The 20,326-nt window shown below is 50.5% G+C and overlaps 1 protein-coding gene across 1 annotated transcript in view; it reads left to right on the top strand.

Moving 5' to 3' along the window:
- The window catches only part of ASTN2 (astrotactin 2), a gene marked incomplete at its 5' end in the record, with an annotated part of 312,614 nt that overhangs the window by 98,602 nt on the left and 193,686 nt on the right, over window positions 1–20,326 (top strand). The window contains 2 exons of the mRNA XM_082067996.1: window positions 4,699–4,806; window positions 16,861–17,007. Coding sequence (XP_081924122.1) covers window positions 4,699–4,806; window positions 16,861–17,007 — 255 coding nt within the window. The remainder of the gene's footprint in view (window positions 1–4,698; window positions 4,807–16,860; window positions 17,008–20,326) is intronic.

Raw genomic sequence — 20,326 nt, 5'->3', positions numbered from 1 at the left:
AAGTGATGCCCAAGGGAGGCGGTGGTGGAGGGAGCGAAGATGCGGGTTTGGCTGATGGAGCACCCGATGCACCCACCCCAGGGGCTGGGTGGGATGTTGGAGCCTTTGAGGGTGGTCGGTTTGTGCAGAGAGGGGGTCTGGTGCCCTCTCCTGGGGCAGGCCTTTAAAAGCACCCTGGCTTTGAGGATAAATGAGCCGTTAATAGGTCCTTCTGCCTGAGTTGGGGGGTCTGCTGTCGGTCAGGGCTGAGAATTCTTGTGTTTTGGAGGTCTTGGCTGTGCTATAACTCACCCAAAGTTACCCCAGGTAGAGGAGCCTCAGCTCAGCTGGGCTCACCTGTGGTCCCTGCTTTGCTTTTTGTTCCACCTCACCCATTTGTCCATCCCCCATGGAGCATCACATTTTGCTGGTGAGGCTGTTTTGGACTTCAGCTGGGAGCCTTCGCTTCATTCGAGTCAAAGCATCACATCCAGCTCCTTGGTGAAAACAGAACCCTTCACCGCTATGCAGAGGCTGGGATCAGAGTGCCCCCAGTTTTCCATGATGGGCGCCGTGGGGCCATCGCCGTGTTGTTGAACCACCCACCCTGATGGGGGTTTTTTGGGTGTTGCCAGAAGGAGAAGGGAAGATCAATGAGGAGGAAGAATTTTTGTTGGCCAAAGCCAGTGTGTGTGTGTCCCTGCTGCAACGACAAACCAGAGCAGAATGCTGCACTTTTTAAAGGGCTTTTATTTCTTTTTCCCTTTTTGTTGTTGTTGGCTGGATAGATTTCCAAGTAAAATGTTTACATTTTTTTTTCCCTTCCCTAAAATTGCATCTGATTTACCATTCTCTGGCCACATTTGTTTTTTTCAGTTGACTTGGTGCTCTTTTGGGGGTAAATTTAATTAAACTGAATGTTTCCACTTAGCTGATTGTATAGTTCTGCATTGCCTGGACAGCCCTTGGTGCATGGACCTTGCTGGGAGGATGGTGAGGGGAACTCCTCATCTGTTTTTACTGGGACGCCTGGGAACAAAGGGGTTAGAGCAGCCAGCAGACTGCGGTGCACAGGGCAAGCAAGTGTGCAGGTGGAGAGAACCGAACACAGTCGAGCAGGGAGGTTGTGGGTCTTTAATGCTGTGATTTTACAGGGTCTGGCCCTTTTCTGGAGGGGTGTGATGCAGAAAATGCCTTTGCATTGACTGCGGGACATGGACATGCTGAGTGACACTATGGGGACAAATATGAGCTCCCACTTCTGTTGTAACATTCAGCTTGGAGGATCAATCTGACCTCAGACAGGGTCTATCCATAAAGCTCCCATTACTTATTTCTTTATTTTAACTCTGTGTTGATTTGTTTTGCATCCATTTTGCTTTCCTGAGAAGCTTGGTAACCTCCTGGCTTTGGGGAAGGCATTTAAAATGTCAGGTTTGCTTTTAATTTTTAGATGATGGAAATGCACCTTTTGAAAAATACACATGGCTTTAGCTAACGGGAAGTCTTTGGGGATCGCAGAGCCTCTAATTCCTGAATTTTATTTCTTTAGTCCCAATTCAGCATTAACTCTACCATCTTTAATTACAGCATAATGAGAGGTGTTTGCCTTGGCACCCCGCCCTTGCTCCCGGCTAAATTAGCATCGGGCTCAAAACCAGCACCCTGCCCCAGCACGTGGCTGAGCTGCGATCTATTTGAACGGATTAACGAGCTTGTAAATCTGCAAACAGGATTAGAGGCAAGAGCATCTTCCTTGAGCTCCCCTTCCTCGCCCCCACTGCCTGGTCCCTGTGGGGCAGGAGGCGGGGGTGCGGATGAGGAAGGGGAGCTTTGGTTTTTTAAATACCAGGAGTAAACTGAGTGTAAAGGGCATGTAGCTCCCTGGGGGAGTCACTGCAGAGGATTGCAGGTGTGTTATGTGTACCCAGTGCTGTGAAGCTGCTGTTTCCCCGTCCTCTCTCTTTAAGCATCTTATTCTGCTTTGTTATTGGTTGTGGCAATTAGGATCTTTTTTTCTGTTACTTGGTGTTTTTCTCCATCTTTTTAAAGAGAAAGGAGCACTGACCAGGCAGGTCTGCTTGGCTTTATTGGATGGTCTCCCTGTTCATTCTCATTGGTAGCTGCACATGGGTGCTCTTTGCCGTGAGCATCCTCATCGTTGCCGTGAGCATCCTCATCCTCACCATAAGCATCCTCATTGCCGTGCCCTGGCAAGTAACCTGCTGGTGGAGCTGGTGCAGGAGGCATTGTCCCAAGTGTGAGCATCTCACAGAGATGCTTTGGCAAGATTTTGGGCACAGTTAAACATGAAATCAGACTCACAGCAAGATCAGTCAAGGATTAGCACTCCTGCGTCCAACAGGCTGACTCAGCTGGCCTTTGGGACCCCCAAAACCACCGCCAACATGCGTTCTGGAGTCCTCTATAGCGTGAAGGGCTAAAAGCACATCCCTCACAGCCGTTTCTCTGCCTGGACTTGTGTTTCCATGCTGACCTCTGCCACCGCGTGTTGGGTCAGAGGAGACGTTTCCGCTGCGGGCTGGGGACCTGCGCTGGGTCTCCCGACTCCTGTATTCATACGTCCTGCGCAGTGCTGGGTAATCAGAAAATGCAATATCGCTGTCACCAGCTTTCTGAAGACATCCAGCCTGAGTAATTTAACATGTCAGCGCCATCCATCACCCAGACGCAGCCAGCACACAAACGCGGAGCGGCCGGAGGGGGCTGGGATGGCGGCTGGTGGAGCAGCTGCTGCCTGGTCACGTCAGTGCGGTGCGAGAGGGGAACGAACTCTGGAGATCGCTGCCCCTGTCCACCCCCAGCCACCGGCCTGCCCAAAGCCACCAGGTCTGGCTCAGGGGAAGGTGGGAGAGGGACAGTGTGATAGAATCACAGGATCATTTGGTTGGAAAAGACCCTCGAGATCATCGAGTCTAACTATTATCCCAACCCTAGCGCTAAACCATGTCCCTGAGAACCTCATCTCTGTCTGTCCAACCCTCCAGGGATGGTGACTCCAGCGCTGCCCTGGGCAGCCTGTTCCAATGCCCCACAGCCCTTTGGGGAAGAAATTGTTCCCCAGATCCAACCTCAACCTCCCCTGGCGCAACTTGAGGCCGTTTCCTCTGCTCCTGGTGCTTGTTCCTGGGGAGCAGAGCCCGACCCCCCCTGGCTCCAAGCTCCTTTCAGGCAATTCAGAGATCAGAAGGTCTCCCCTCAGCTCCTGTTCTCCAGGCTGAACACCCCCAATTGCGCTGCCTGTGTGGCCAACGGAGCTGGTTCTGCTGAGCTCCCGTAGCTGGTGTCTCTCCCATCTCTGGTGTTCTCTGCTTGGCAGGACAAGGGACATGCTGCAGAGCTGCTGCCCTGGCTGGTTGCCCAAGGGCCTGCGTTAGAAGTGCAGGTTAATTAAGATTTTCCTTGCTGATGTGAATAAGCTTTATTGGTTTTACCACTGGGCTGTGCCCTTCCAAACCCCAGTCCCTAGCTGTGTCCTGAAGTCAGATATTTGCTGTGGTACAGGGGTCCAAAGAGCGGCTGATGGTGGGTTGTGGTTTGGGGTTGTGAGTCTATAACCCCCCCCCAAGACCCCATGTCCAAACACTAAATGCTGCTCTGTGCAAGCCCTGACCCTTCCTGCTGCTTTCAGGAGGAAAGTAGCAGTTGGAGCCTTTTCCTACCCCCACATTGAGCCGCCCCCAGAGGTGCTGCAGGGACGGGTCAGGGCACGGACAGGGCAGGAGCCACGTGCCGAGCTCCCGGCGTCCCTGCGGCTCCTGCCAGCCGCCTCTCATCGTGGTGATTAAGGATTTCAGAGGGCAGAAGGCACTGCTCATTTTCTGTTCTCCTGCCAAGAAGTGGGGAAATTGTACTTCTGCCTAGAATAAAGGATTTTTTAAAAACAGTAAAATATTTTAATGGCAGTTTAAAGGGCCACTGTCAACCCCCAGAGGCCTCTTTGCTTTAAACTCTGCAAGGATTGAACAACTTCTGCCAGTTAGAGTCTGTGTTGCTTTTTAAGCATCCATCACTCCTTGGTGGGTCTGGCGGCTCTTCCAGCATCCTGCACCAGTTCCAGCATCCCACACCAGTTCCAGCTCTGGGAGGGAGATGCTGGGTAAACTGGGGGCCAGCCCTGCTCCTTGCCATGGCTGTTGGTACCAGCTGCTGCGGGGATGGGTGCTGGTGGCTGGCACGGCAAGCTGGGGGAGCAGATGAGCCAAACTGGGTGCTGAGGGAGGGACGATGGACCCTCGCCAGGCAGTGGGGTCCTGAGTGTCCCCCCGGCCCCGAGTGCTGCATTCCCCCTACACTGCTTGTCTCTGCTGGGTTTGCTTTGAAGCGAAGACCTAAAACTCACCGTACTTCACCACATAGGTGTCCTTGGGGAAAGCAGCTTCTCCATTCAGTGGTTTTCTTTGTAAATACATTGCAATGCATTTGTAAAATACATTCCTGGGGGAAGGAAGCATCTTCTTACATTCACATCACAATTGGCATCATGGGGTCTTGATTCCTGATGAGGGCAATGAGGAACCAGTGAAATCACGAGTGGCAGAAGTCCCCTGTTTTTTGTGGTGATCCCCAGCAGAGCCCCTGGGCCAGGAGGGGTGGATAGTGGCCAAATCCGTCACCTCTGCCCAGGAGCTCCCGGCTCCCCCCGCTGCACCGCATCCCAGCAGACAGGGCTGATTTTTTCCTCTCCGTTGCTTGCAGGTGGGATCGGGTTTGGACGTGCCAAAGGAAATTCTGGCTCCGAGGCAGACGATGAAACCCAGCTAACCTTCTACACCGAGCAGTATCGGAGCCGGAGACGAAGCAAAGGTACAACATGATATAGGTACCACTGATGCACATGGGTGTAAGAGGAAAAAAGTGGTTGAGCACTTTGACTGTTTCCATGAGTGATGCTGTCTGATGCCGTGTGAGTCCAGGTAAGGACCGTGACGCCATTCTGGAGTGGTAAGGACATCCCAAGATGTGCTGTTTGCGTGATGCAGCACCAGCCATAAGGAGTGATGTTGCTGAGGTTCTGGGTTTCTTTGATGGTTTCTGGTATCATGTACATTACACATGTGTTGGCACTTCGCTAAAGCTGTGCTGGCCTGTGGTCACTGTGTCTGTCATTGTCCTGGCACCAGTGCGGCTCTCAGGGATGGTCACCTTGGCAGTTTTTTGCACCAAACTCCTGCTTTCTGCCCTTTATTTCCCATGCAAAACATCCATCAGATGGAAATTTCCCAGCCTTCCTCTCGGCACAAAGGCAATTAAAAGGAACAAATTCAAAACGAGGGCTGGGGCAGGGATTTGTTGACTGGTATCCCTTCAGGCTTTTTTGTGAGTTAGAGGAGCTGAGAAACTGAAATATCATCTGCAGTTTGAAATTAGTGTCTACGTTTCCTCCGGTCGCATCACGCTGGATCGTTTTTGCTCAGGACCCTCGGACCAAGCTCTTTGGTGGATGCCAGGGCGATCCTCGCTGCTGCATTTGAAAAATCACTGTCAGGAAATAACTACACTGGGAAGAAGCTGGGAAGAAGCAATTTTGAAATTGCACAGTGGGTCTGTTCCCTCCATTTGTTTCGTGCATTAAGGCGGCACGGGCAGAGCGCAGCACGCCAAGAGATGCCTGCGCCCGCCACGGCAAACGCGGCCCCATTTGTTTCCATGATTAGACATTCCGATAAACGCTCGCAACGTGTTTATTTGAATGTGAAATTACCTCAACACCTCTGATCAGCTTGATGATTGCATGTGGGAATAAACACACAGATGCACAGGGGTGTATTGCATTTGTTCCTGCTGAAAGGCAGGGCATTCTGTTTTTTTTTTCTTTTCCGTGTGTTTTAGTACCACCAGAAATTTTCACCGACTTTCAAATGAGCTTTTGATGAGAAGCAGGGGGAGAATTTGTGGGTTAAAGTTACCTGTTGCAGTACAAACGTAGCTGTGTTAAGGAGAAAGCGATTTGCAAGCGAAGGAAGAAGTTGATTGTATTGCAAACAGGAGCAAAAATGGTCCCAAGAAGTTGGTGGCACAGGGGGAAAATTTCCCATGTACTGGAGTAATTTTTTTCAGTAGCTTATTCTGAAATACTTGGCTGGGTGAAAGTACTTTGGACAAGTTGCTGAAGTTTGGGTATTTTTCAGCTGCCACAAGGGAAGGGGGAGATGATGCGTGAGCAAGGTGTGGAAAACTGTGTTTTAATGAAAAGCAGATAAATCTTTGCTTTCCCGCTGCTTGATGCCATTCACCGCGTGGTCAAGTGTTCTGTCAATCTCTCAAAACACTCTCCTGCTGTATGCCAGGTATAAAGATATTCTTATTGACATAAACGTTGGCTTTGGGTTGTTTGTTTAAGCTTCCTTGTAGGGCAAATATAAAGGAGTAGATAAACGGGAAGAATTCCTTTCTTTTCTTTTGAATAAGCTGTTGTTCACTTGGCAGCTTTGATGGCCGGGTTTGACGGGAGTTCGGGAGGAAGAGCTGCCTCGCGCGGCTGCACAGAGCCGGCTGTTAGATCTGCGTTAGCGTTTGAGTGATGCTGCGAGAACCTGGTTTGTTCGTGTTCGGCGGTGGCGAAACGAGGGAATTGTCTTGCATAAAGTCCCCATTGTATTCCCCTTACTGTCTAGCTAATTTTTGCCATTGCTGAGTCCTTGAAAGGAATTTTCCATTATCCTTTCATTGACTCTTCTCTCCCTCGTGGAAGGAAAGCAATAGCTTAGTGGGAAGTCACAGTACCAAACTCATAATTACAAGCTCAGCAAAGATCCATAATTGGACGAGATCATAACTCTAATAGAGAAGGATGCATCGTCAGATACGGTTAATTCTTGCAATGATGTTCCCGTATTGATTTTGCCATGGTTGTGTGTCATTGCAGGTGCCGTGAGGTAGTTATCAGGTCTAAGGAGAGAAGTTCCTCAGGGTTTCTCTTCTTGGATTAGGTTTTGCAGGATTCAGCCTAATTACTGATACTGACGAGGCATTGATCCCAGCCGATGCGATGGGAAGTTTCCACTTAGGTGATGTGTAGGATCATTTTTGTCTGGAGCTTTGTTGAAGTCAGCTGGTTAAGTGGTCATGGGCTTCATTTGTCTTCTGTAGAAGAAAGACTGCAGGTATTGTAGTGTCTTGGCAAGATATTTTAGAGGGACATTCCTATATGTAAAAATCAAGCTTGTTCTGGTAGCTTAGAAGCAGCAGACCCATTGATATCTTGTTTTCAGTGCTGGAATACTTGGAGAAGTAAATCTGACCGGTCCAGCCACAGAGGCAGGGACAGCTGAGGCATCACCTTCTGTGGTCTCAGCACACTGCACCACACATCTTCCAAGCTTTTAGGTCTGTGGGATCCCCTTACTCTTATGTTCCATTGTATTTGGAAAGTCTCCAGAGAAGTTATGAGGAGGGGAGAGTAAGAAATAATGCAGAAGAGACTTTCCTGTGGAGCGTTGGTCTTGTCTGCTGTTGGGCTCAGCCCCATCTCTGGGGTTTGGGCTGGGAGAGGCGATGCTGGTCACTGGGGAGGTGGCTCCTGCATGAAGGGCTCTGTTCATACCCGGCTTCAGTGAGAGTCCCTTTTCTTCACCATGACCATGTGCTCACACCAGCTCTTCACTCTCTGCTCCTTTTGGTGCATCAGCGTGAGCTCTGCTCTGGATGGCAGTGCTGGTGTGCGGTCCCAAGGAGCTGAAATTTGGACTTAATATCCTGCTTTTCCAAGTGAAACAAGTCCTAAGAGGGGCTGTCGGGCCCCGTGGAGCTGTGCTGGGAGGCTGGAGGGGACCCTCAGCTGGGGTGGTTGGTTTGCTCCTTCCTGCTGACCCTCAGTTCTGATTGCACAAGATTTTCCAGAAATTAGATTTTCTTGCAACCTGTTTGCAACAGGTTTGTGCACTGCAGGGTTCTGCTTGCTGGGGGGGCTGGCTCTCCTCTCTCCCACTCCCCTGGGAGAACTAGGAGGTCTAGAAACCTCCTCTTGTGCCGGCTGTGGCTCTTGTCAGTCACTGCACTTTTCACCAGTACTAAAGTCTCTGCGAGAGAGAACTGCTAGTGTTGTGGAGATTGCTAATCCACATCCCCAGCTGCCCATCGCATCCCAGACCAAGCTTTGATATTCACTCAGTTCCTCTCTTCTCCTGAACAGCGTGGGATGTGTTCACTCAGGTCCCCCCTCCGAGTTCGAGAGGAAAATATTCACAGCAAAAAAAACTCCCCAAACCAGGGAGGCAGAGCCTTGTGCACAAACTTTGCTTGCATGGTGCATCGCTCGTGCTCCATCCTGTTGCTCCAGGGTGGTGCTTGGCTCCTGCCCAGCAAAATATATTCAGCTCCAGGTCTGATTTGCAGTGCTGAGCCCCACAGGTCGCAGGCAGCGCCTGCCCGATGGCTGTTCAAATGCAGAGAAGGCGTGGGGGTGGAGAAAAGAAGCATTATGATAATTCCAAGGCCATACCAGGCTCGCTGCAGTGGTGGGCTGGCCCCTGTGCTCTGTGCTGCCCGGCTCGTCAAGGACTCGAGGAGCCTAACGAGCCTCCCCCACCTCCGTCTGCTTCCCTGGGCCCTGGAGCAGCTGCTGTGTAACACAGAAATGTTCCTGCTCTTTTAAAGGCCCTGCTAGGAGGTTTCTGAGGAGTAAATGAAGAGCAAATCGGCATTGCATCGGGTCTGCAGGGCAGATGCTGTGCAGCTGCCTGGCTCAGGGGAAACTGAGGCAGGGAAAGTGATGGTGTCATGCGGAGACCCTGCGAGGGGCTGGGCATTGCGACACTGTTTGTCTTGGAATCCTGGAGATCCTCTGGTCCCTCCTGCAGCCTGGCTGTTGTCTGAGCCCTTGGGACCTGTCAGGGACCCTATGTCTGAGCCTCTGGAACCTGCCGAGGGTCCCCAAGGCCTCTGTTGAGCCCCTGGGGTTGATTTTACTCCCTGTATCAGGCGGAAGGGTAAGGTACAGAGTATTGCTGCAATCCCCAATACAAAGCGGAACGCTGGGTTCAGCACAAAGCGATGCTGCGGATATGATGATGGTTGAGATGTGGAGGGCGTCCAGCACAGAGACCCAGCTGGGTCCAACATCCTCAGATGAGTTTTGGATGGCTTCACCCCTGTCAGCTTCACCTCTTCTGCAGCCTGTTAAAAAGGGATGGGGAAATACATCCCCCCTGTGTTTTCACGCACAGCTTTTGTTCAGGTGGTGCCTTCCCATCCCAGGAGAGATCCCCAGCACCCCAGGGAAGGGAGGACATGGTTTTGGGATGCTCCTCGGCTGAGGTCTCCATGAACAAGGCACCCAGCTGTTTTTGTAGCACGCAGTGATGGTTTAGACAAATTAGCAGAGTCCAATTATGTTCCTTGGATTGGTGTCAGCCGCGCGTGTGTGCGCGCATGAGCGTGCCTTGCTGGCTGGCGAAGTCTTCTGAGGGCTGTTAGAGAAATGAGAAGCTGAGCTTTGATCTGCCTCTGTATTTGGTGTTTAAAACAAGGCCTTTTATAAAGGAATATTAGGTATTCGGAGTCTGTTACATATGAGGAAGCTTCGCTTTGATCCTCTCCTGTCTCCGGAGGCAGGAAACACTTATTATTTCACGGGGAACTAAACGAAATGCAGAATGAAATTTGGGTACCATTCTCTGTGCTCTGCCGGTACCCCCGGCCCCACTGGGGCTGAGCGAACGCCGTGGGCAGCATATTGCCCTGTCTGTGCTGTGGGCAGCACATCGCCCCGTCTTTGCCGTGGTCCTCGGGGAGTTGCCCCCTCGGGTTCAGCCCACCATGCCAGCAGCCTTCAGACTGGGGGAAATGCCATCAGGAAATCAAATGGGAGACAAAAGGCGCTGAAGCAAACGTGGTTTTGGTTGCTTACACTAGTAAGAGGGAGTAATGGGCCTGTCTGTGCCTTGTGCTGTCTGTCTGTCCTTGGGGAGTGTTCTTCCTTGCTGACACTGGCAGCCCCGTGTTGGCTCAGCTGCTGCCTGTCCCCTCATGTGGTCCATCCAGCTGTGCCTCAGCTTCCCTGGGAAAGGGACACACAGCCGCTTGCTGCAGGGACAGATGGACATGATGGTGCTGGTGTCTGGTGCACACTTGACTGGTTTGGGGTACATGCTGCTCTCTGTGAGGCCAGGGAGGAACACCCCAGAGGAGACAACTGGGGTCCCCATATCGCCTGGACATCCCCAAATCTCTGAGGATGAGATGCTTTCACAATACAAGTCTATGGTGCCAATGGGCAATGCTGTTACTTGCCAGCCTTTCCTGGCTTTTAAAAGCTCTGCTGGGGGTGCTGCTTTTCCAGTGAGCAAACAAACGTGGTGCTTTTGCATGATGGCTTATTTTGCTCATGGAGCAAGCAGGTACCGCATCAGCGCATCAAACCCCCCCAGCAGCCCTCCCCATCCCTGTTAGACCCTGTCTGTGCTGGGCTGGGCTTGCTCCAGCAGACACTTTGGTCTTGTAAGTCCCCGAGGTGCACACATGCTCCTACCCCTGCCTGGGTACATTTGTGGGATACGGAGGTTTTGGGGAGAGGAGCCGCTGCTGGAAGCCGGTTGCAGAGTGTGAGCTGGGGAGCAGAGGGATCCGCAATTAAAGCGGTTGTGGTGCTGCGGCAGCCGCAGGCTCTTTAACTTCCCCGGACTGCGCTAGAGATAACGGCTTTTACATCTGTTCCTGGAGGCAGTGTGGGTCTTTCTGCTTATTTATTTATTTATTTTGATTGTATCTGATACAGCCTCAGTGAGTAATTGAGTGTTTGAGAGTGAAAAATTATCTCTCCGGCTTGGCCCTTATCTTGACAGCAAAGCAGCACTTTTAATTTAATTTTGTTCAGAGCATGTGGGTAACAAATTTCACTAATCGCTCTGCTGTCGCCCTCCGCATGGTAACGAGTCTCTTGTTTCCTGGGAAGTGGAACATAAACACGGTGCTGGATGCGGGTGGGAGGAGGGCGAGGGTTGGGGCCGGCTGGAAAATTAAGATGTGTTTCGGCACCAATGTTTGACGTGCCTGTGACGCGGTGGATTTGTCCCCTGGCTGGAGCATGGGGAAGAGAGGGAGGAGGCAGAGTGGTGGACGCCACGCTGCGCTGGTGAAGCTCACTTTGCGCCGTGCTTGGCTGCAAGGGAAACTGAAGCACGGAGGGGACGTGCCCCAACCTGGGGAGCAGTTGAAGAGCAGAGATTTTTGTTCCCACCCTGCGTCCGTTCCAAACATAACAGAGGGAGGGGAAAGATGGTTTTGGTATGTTGGATGGGCAGCACGGTGGAGGTCCAGCTGCGATGGGCAGCTCACTGGGTGCTGGGGCATCTCCTGCCAGGTCCTGAGCCCCCATCAGCCTGGGCTTCATCACCTCTCCCTCGCCGTCTCCAAAATCAATTCAGCCATCTGACCAGCCCTTCACTCGCCGAGCACAATCCTCCCTGGGCTGACTCAACATGAGCTGTTTCATAGATAATGATTACTTTTTTCCCTCTTATTTTCCTGTAGGAATAATGTTTTCGTTACACTGTGTTGAAAATTGCTTTTCCTCCTCCTCTAAAATGAAGCCTTCCACTTAGATTTGCCTTTGTGTTTGTATATTGTAAAATTGGGACTCAATTGGAGTTTAAAACAAAAGAAAAAATCAGGCCTTGATTCCAGGAGAAGTGTTTCCATTGACTTGCATGAAAGAAAATTCCAGTGCAGGCAATCTCTGCCTTGAAATGTGTAACTGTGTCTTTAATGTGATTTTATCTCAACCAATTCAGCACTGAGAACATGAAAGCAAAACTGACTTCATTGATTTTAATTGTCCATGCCCAGAGAAATGAAAAAAAATGTATCAGAGCCAGGAGAGCAAATTTGGTTTGCATAAATTCTCCCCCATCGCTGTGCCAGGGGAGATCTAAGGCGTGCGGGCAGGAGAACCTGCTCGAGGTGGTGATGGGGCTGGACGTGATGGAGCTGGAGGGGTGACCCCAGTGGTGATGGAGTTGGTGGGTCAGCAGAGACCAGCATGTCCACCTCAGCTTTCTCCATTTCCCCCTCTGCTGCCCCTTCCTTGCCTTTCAGGGCTTTGCCTTTCCCTCTGCTTTCCCCATTCTTCCTCCTCCTCACGACTGAAATTTGCTGATGGCATCTCCTTGACATTGCCATGGGCTCTAGCAGCCTGTCCCTGACCTCCCCATGGTGGCCATGCCATCCCTCAGCATCCTCCTCTCCCTCACCCCCGCCCCAGGGCTGCCTTTGCTGCCGGACTGGGGGACACTTCGGCTAATTGCTAGTGGGTAATTCATAAATGTTAATAGTATTAATCTGATCCAGCGTGCGCTTAGCAAGATCAAATCCTCTATAAATCCAGAAGTGCCTGATGTCACCCTGCTGCTGCACAATGCAGCTGTCATTCCTTCTTTCCTCCCCTCTGTCCCTTCTTGTTTGCACCCCCTCTGCCTTCTTGGAGGGGAGAGGGGTCTCCCCAGGGGTGTCCTCCAGCACAAGGGGGAGCAAAGCCACCACTTTGGGGATGATCCCTGTCCTGCTATTCTTGCCGTGAACCTGGGGACAGCCCTGTGCCCAAACCCTGACCCAGATCCAGACTGTGGATATGAGCACCTTCCTGTGGGCTTTGCCCAAGGAGGGGATGGAGAAGATGCCAGCTCAAGGAGAAGCTGAGCCTGAGTTTTATAGAGAGGGTGTGCAATGAACTGCCTGCTCCTGTTCTTGCCCTGCTGCTCAGATGCTGCCTGGGGGCCATGGGGGGTTGTTGCATCAACATCCATGTATTGGATATTAGGAAACATTTCTTAACAGAAAGGATTGTGAAGCACTGGAACAGGCTGCCCAGAGAAACGGTGGAGTCACCTCCCTGGAGGGGTTTAAAAGAGGCAGAGATGACGTTCTTAGGGATGTGGTTTAATCCTAGAGTTAGGCTATAGTTGGACTCGAAGATCTTAAATGATTCTATAATCCCCTTCTGAGGGAAGCGGCACTGGGGCAGGGTGGTCCATGAAGGCTTGGTGGGGGCCATGGGGTGGGAGAGGAGCTGTGTCTGGCTGGAAGGAGGATGTTCTATGCCATGCCATTCCATTCCATCCCATCTCATGTGTCTGTTGTGCTGGAGGTAGCGGCACCATCCCAAGGTGGCAGGGCAGGGGGGCAGATGGGCAGCGCTGCTCCCCGGCGCGGGGCCACTCCGTGGCCAGAGCCTCCTGCCAACACCGCTGCTCGTCTTAATTGGCGTTTGATTTGATTTGACATGATCGCCCGCTTGTAAAACCACCTTGAGATGTTTCTGCGTGCGAGAGTGTCCTGGAAACACTGTTGTGCCGTATTAATGAGCTTCTGCTGGAACATAAAGAAGCATCATTAGGAGTGCCCGGCTCCTCCGACCCACCAGCAGCCTCAGTGTGTTGGGAGCAGCGCGGGGATGTGGGACGGGCTGCGGGGGGGGATTTGCTGCTCCCGGGGGTGCTGGGGGAGCTGCTCGCCCCATCCCGGGCGCTTCTCCGTGCGGCTGCGCCGAGCGTTGCTAAGCAGTTCAGGCACTCGCTGTTCTCCCGCTCAGTTTCCCCATCCCCGTGTTCCTCGGGTGATAGAAATACATTTTAATATCTGAGTAGCCGCGAAACATTCTGTATTATGCTATTATCTCCGGGGGGTGGGGAAGATTGCAAAGCACTTGGCGTTTAACACCCACATATGGCTAACACCATGGGCTGTGTGCTGATAAAGATGGGGTAATTAAAGTTTATTTTTTTTTATAGAGTAATCTCCCAAGCATGTATTCATGAGCCTGATTTAGAAACATCATATTTCCAAGCGTGCGGGATATTTGTGTTGCTCGTAAATCCATATGTGTTCTGAACATACTTCTTTTTTTTCCCTTAAATTTAGGCAGCACTGACAATATTAAAAGGAACGAGCTCAGAGTTTTCTTGAGTTTTTTTTCCTCTGTTGTCCTTTAGGTGGGCAAGGGAAGGTGTACAAAGCAGCGAGTAATTAACTGCAGGAGGAAATGATATTTCAAAGGAGACACGGTGCATTTGGAGGGGCTGTTTGCAGAGTGTTTACACCAGTGGCTTTGAATTTATCTTCATCTTGCAGCAGGTGCAAAATCTTGAGGGGAATGTGGTGCTTTGCAAGCTGTTTCTGAGCTGTTTGCAGAGGGACCTGTGTCTTCTCCGGGAGGCCGAAGCTGGGCCGATGGGCACTGGTGTTAAAGGGGGAAACAATCCCCGTTGGGAAGGGTGGTGGTGGCTCCTCTTCACCACAGTCCTGGCTGCTCCTCTTGTCTTCCAGTCTAATTAAGCTGCCGTTAATTGGATTGCTAGCAGTACGCATCTCAGGTATGATTGTGCCCTAAACTGGAGCAGTTTGTCATTCCTTTCTCTCTTTCCTTTGCTCTTGCAGGGTGGGGGGGGATGTTCCTTCTCTCCATTTGGAGAGAAGTAATTTCTTCTTACCCTTCATCCTCATCATGTGTCCTGCCCGCTACTCTACCTCTTCCCAGGTTTGTCTCCTCCAGGAGCTCCCATGGGCCATTGTTTTCCCCCCAAAACAGCCTGTCCGAACACTTGGGCACATGCTTGTGCTACTGCAACCATCCAAAATGCAACAGAAACCTCTTTGATTAAAAATATAAAGACATCATCTCAACATGTGAAGGATTTAGTATGGCAGAGGAAGCTGGAGAATGAGTTTGGTCTCAGCTGTGCCTGGTCACCACCTTCTTGGGGTTTTTGGACCCCGCAAGACCCAAATGAAGAAGTGTGTGAAGGTTGCGATGGGTGCTGAAGTTCTTGGGGCTCCTGAGTCCCATCAGCCATCCATGGAGGTCTTGCATTCCCCTGAAGCTCCCTCCTCTTGGTAAACGAGGTTGATACCAGCTTGTTTGCTGGACCTGGCTCTGCAAATCTGCACTTTAAACGCCTCCCTGAAAGCCTGGAGATGACATGGAAAGGAGCAGGGTTCAGCCAGGTACAGCTCTTGTCTGCGGTGCTGTGGTGTATGTGGTTCCACCTGAGTTACTGAGCTGGGTCTGGATCCCCTTCCCAGACCGAGGAAGGAATGGATGTTGTCCAGCTTCTTGCATGAAGCCTCAGTGAACCCACTGAGGTTGGTTTGGTTAGCAGGGACTTGCTAAGAACACATTGCTTTTGGTTGTAGAGGCCTGGAAGGAAGCTGTTCACCTCCAGATGGGTGTTTAAAAGCAGGACAAGAATGCTTCTGCTGGAGCATCGATAGTCTGAAGAGCAGGTGATGGGACAGAGAGCAGGAGCCATGTCCCTCTCTTTAAAGAATGAGGGAAGAATCTGCTTTTCTAGCAGCCTCTCTTCGAACCTGGCAGCAAACTGGTTGTGAGCAATAAAGAGCTGAGCTGGAAATCCAATTTCTGCTCAAGCAGAAGACCCTTTGGTTTGGTTCAGTTGGTCAAAAGCGTCGTCAGGCGGTTCTAGAGGTCAATAATTAGCACCGTGATGGAAACGAGCAGGGAGCGGGAAAGGTAGTTACAGGAGCTGCATAGCACATTGTCCCTTTCCTTGGGCAGCCAAGCTCAAACTCCTTGAGCTGTTACAGGCTTTTTGCTGTTTCAAGCTCCCGTGCCCCATCCTCTGGGTCAAGGGGAAGGAAGAAGCCACGCGGACCGATGGGGATGGGATCTCCCAGATCCTAATTCCTGTCTGTCTGCAGGATGGTGAGAGCTGCCATCGTACTTGTGATTCAGGCGCTTTGTGAAACGGGGATAATACTTGTCTAACTCAGAAGGGATTTGTGATTTAATGTTTGCAAAGCGCTTTAAGACCCTGGATTGAAAGGTGATTTATAATGGTAAAATTCAGTGTTCTCAGGTCTTTTGTGTACTTGGCTGTGTCCAATTATCCTGATGGAGGCTTTTTTCCTTCTTTTTTTCTCCTTTTTTTTTTTTTTTTTTTCTCCTCCTTTTTTTTCTTTTTACATTTGTGTAGTAACTCCAACCATACACAGGGTTTGTGGCAGGCACAGTAATGCCCTGCGAGAGGATGTGTTTGTCTCCCAAGGAGGTGCTAACTTGTGCTGATGGTATGAATAAAGATTGAGAAGCAAAAAAAGGGGATCACAAGGTGAACAGCGCAGGAGTTTGGCGATGAAGCTGTGAAGTTGGGGTGGGAAGGCTGTTGAGATGATGCGTTTATAAGGATAGTGAAAGATGCTTCATAAATAATCAATTTGCATACTCCTCTTGGTTGTAGTGATTGGGGTATTTTCCAGCAGATCAGCCAGTTCTGTCCTGCAGGTGCAGGTTGGAGCATCCACTGTGGAGATTTCACCCTGGATGGTTGACTGGAGCTCGAAAATTCAGGTTGTGCTGTGGGCTCAGCCTGAGCATGAGATCCCTGTCCTGGCATCATCAGCTCCAACAGTGGCTTCGGTCAAATTCCAGGGTGAGCAAGTGCTAACTTGCTGGATGTATTTCCTGTTCAATTTGCAAAATGATGCTTTTTAAATCTCACCTTGCTGATGAGATGGCGAGGGCTGGGAGGAGAGGCTGGATTGGCTTCTGAAAATAAGTAAGTGTCCTCACCTGCATCCTGAGCAGAGATGCAGTCAGGTCCGCCGGGAGCTCGGTCACTTCGGTGGCGCTGTCATTGTCTGTGCAGTGGTTTTCTCCCTCCTTTAGGAAAATACAGTCCCCAGGATGGATATAACTCAGTAAGTGAGACAACATGAATGTTAAAAGTGCAACCAAATGAGGAGTGATGGGAACGATGGGGTTTGCAGATCTCAGGAGCTCTTCCTGTGCTGCTGAGCTGTCTTGATTTCCAACACCTACCCTTCTGGGGCTCTCCTGCATCCCTGCAAGCCCATGGTACCACTTTAGCTTTTGGCCACCCACCCCTCTCTCTCTGCCTTTCACAGGTTCGATGAAAAGCCCGGTCAACAAGACAGCACTGACCCTGATCGCCGTCAGCTCCTGCATCCTGGCCATGGTGTGCGGCTCCCAGCTCTCCTGCCCGCTGACCGTCAAGGTGACGCTCCACGTACCCGAGCACTTCATCGCGGATGGTAAGACCCTCCGGGGACTCGGACCCCTCTGCCCCACCGGGTGTGTTTGTGACATGGGTGTCCCTCTTCTTGGGAATTGCCCCGGCTGCATTCAGCTGCAGGGATCCCCCTTCCCAGAGGAGCGAAGCACATCTGCGTGCCCGAGGCTGAAATCTTCTCAATCGTGTCTTATTATTATTATTACTACTACTACTAATTGCATCTGAAGGATATTCCTGTTTTCTTCCCTGGGAGCCTGTACAGACAAACAGCCGCCTGTCCTGCAGCAGCAAAGCTGCTCATCCCCAGCCCCTTGCAGCAGCGCGGAGCGAAATTGCTGGGGTTTGAGCAAAGGCAGAGATGCTTTGAAAAATTAGACTAGGGCTGCTGTCACTGTTTATTGCTTTCTCCAGCTGGGCTCCTTGCGTTTGTTGTGTTTCACTGACCTTTTCTTTATAATGTGCAGCGAGCGTCGAGTGCAAGTTTTCGGTAACACGAGGGCAAATTTCATTTTCTTCCAGCAGACGGGACCCATTATTCAGTCGGTTCCAATTCCTCAGCTCCTACGCTCGTCTCACTGCTCAGAGCATGTGAAGGGGGCACTTTTTCTCTGCCAAAAATGTGAGACGCAGAGCTGGCGTGTTGCTGGGATGTCCCAGAGTGGCCAAATTCTGTAGAGCCCCCTCACTTTGGGGGCTGGGATGGAGGGCAGCTCTTGGGGGGATTAATATTTTGGGGAGATGGTTAAAGAGGTGGTCAAAGCTTGGTCCTTAGAGGAAAGAGGAGGGAAGCATCTACTTTGTGGCCTCAGCTTGTAGGAACTGAGCATCAGTGGAGAAATGAAAAAGGCATAACTTTGAACACGGGACTTCGCTACCCCTGGGCCTGTTTCTAAAAGGCTCTAAGGATTTTCCAGGCTGCACATAAATATTCTGAAGTCTTCACAGACTGTAGCTGGTGAACAGAAACTCATTTTGCACTTGGGAAATGAGGTTGCTCCAGTGTTAACTTGTGTCCTGTTGAGACAGGCACCAACCAGTTCATCACTGGGACTGGGAGCTCACAGCTGGTTTTGGTACTTGCTGAAGGTCAGGAAGGCAGCGATGGACACAGGACGCCGGCATCCTGCTCCCCGTCTGCGGTTCTGGGCCAGTGAAGACAGCGTGTCCTCGAGAAAGAAAATAAACCAAAATGCAATGTGACTCCCTAGAACTCAAATGAAAAGCCGAGCCTGTGGTTGTCACCGGGAAGGGGGCGGCAATGCAAATTATGCAAATACAGAGAACACTCGAATGGAAATGACAGTGAAATACCAATAAAACAGATTAATATCCTTGAAACTGGGGAAAATGGGATGATCTCCAGTCCCGACTTAATGACTTTTCTAAAAAGAAAGTGGCAAGAGGACTGGTAAAAACGGTTTGGCGAAGAATTAAAATGAGCTTTGTAATGAAACTGTAAAATATAATTACAAACTGCGAAAAGTTTTTTAATATTTTTTATGAGAAACAGTCAAATTCTTCACATAGAAGCAGCCAAGATATTTTGCAGTGGCCATCATTTTTACTGAAATCTCATCATTTTATGCGATGGCAGTCCCTTGCCTGGGAAGAGGAAAGCTCTTAAAGTTGTCCCTTCTTTTTGAATAACAACAAATCCCAAGGCAGCACCCAACTGGCAGCAAAATATTATAAAACATTTAGAGACATCACAGAACTCAGACGGCTTGGGAAATTTTAATGATACCCAGGAAAACGTGCCTGGCTGTGTTTGCAGAGGCTTGGCACCCAGAGCCTTACGCTGATGGAAAATAGGAGGCTTGTTACTCCCTGGTGATCTGGGTGGGTTTAAATCTGCTTTTTGCTCGGGTACAAAAGGGTGTGGGCATCCCCATGCGAGCAAAGTGATGGTGGAGCTGATGTCTTTGGCAGCTTTGATCAGTCTTAAACCAACCTCTGACATGGCACCTGATGGCACACGCCATGTCTTCTGAATTCTGCCATGTCTTCTGAATTCTGCCACGCACTTAAATAATGTGATTCCTGAAGCTGTTCTCGTTTGTATTTCACATGATGATAAAGCAGGGATGGTGCATGCAGTGGAGATGTTCCCGTGCTAGAGAAGGGTGCCCTCTCATTTATTTTTGAAATGCGGTATTTCAATAGATGTCGGTAGCCAAGGAAAATCTTACAGCGGAGCAGCTACCGATACCTCCGCAGGAAAAGCCAAACAAAGACAGAGGCTGAAAGAAATCCCTCTCGTAGCAGATGAAAACTCATCTTTGAAGGAAACTTTTAAGTAGACGCCAGCCAGCTCCAGTGCACCAGGAGCCAAAGCCAAGTTGGGAAAAGGAATGGGGGGCGGGAAACCCCATCAAGTATCTCCAGCCTCGGAGGAAAGCAGCTTTCCCTCTCTGCACTGTTCGAGAAAGAAGCTGCCGATCCCACTGGAGTGGCAGGATGGGAAATGGAAGGGCTGGGACCAGAAGCCAGCTGGCAGCAAAGGCTGGGAGGATACATTCCAAGCGGTGGTATTAATAACCAACCCATCTCTATTGCCCTTATTTCTCTCTCTTGGTTTGTTTTCTTCCTTTTGTTCGTTTGATGGTGTCCCCCAGCTCCTCTCTCCTCGGAGCAATTACTGCCTGGTTTGTACAGCTGTCATCTCACCTGGTTGGTACCTCTACATCTTCGCTTAGGATGTGATGGTGGGAGCATCTTCTCCTCCCTCCTGCCTCTGTTCTCTCCAAGGCATCGTGTTTTGGGGCAGCATCAGCCTGTGCTGAGCAGAAGGCATAGTTCTGTTTTTGGAGGTGGCTTGGATTTATAGAAGGACTCGTAGTGGCTTTTATGAGGCTCTGGAAATGCAAAGCATTATTTAGAGGACCCTTTAGCAGTGTCAAAGGGGGAAGAAAGGAAAGAGAACCCCTCCATCTGGGCAATAAAACCCCTTATGAATATGTGAGCTACTCAGCTCTATACAATCAATAGTTGTTTTTCTTTCTTTCTTCTAAGTAATGATTCAAAAAGTAGAGATACAGTAATGGGAGCGGCTTGCGGGGAAGGTAGGGCTGGAGAAAAGATACCCCAGAGGACTCAGCCTGGAGTATGTCCTTGCTGCACAACAGTTTGAAATATAGTATCAATTAAAGCTTCCCGTTTTTACAGCCTGCAAAGATGTTATATATGGTGTGGGTGGATGTTTGCATCCAGATACTTTAGTGGGAGAGGTAGGTGAGATCCTCCGACATGTACAGAAGGAGGCAAGAGCTACATTTAGCTGGGGGCTTGTAGGGCTTCGTTTTTGAGAGTGGAAATAAAGCAAAGGGCATAAAGCAGGT

Source organism: Streptopelia decaocto (genome assembly GCF_964273445.1).
Source record: "Streptopelia decaocto genome assembly, chromosome: 17".
Taxonomy (NCBI): domain Eukaryota; kingdom Metazoa; phylum Chordata; class Aves; order Columbiformes; family Columbidae; genus Streptopelia; species Streptopelia decaocto.
This window is presented reverse-complemented; position numbering and strand designations above follow the sequence as displayed.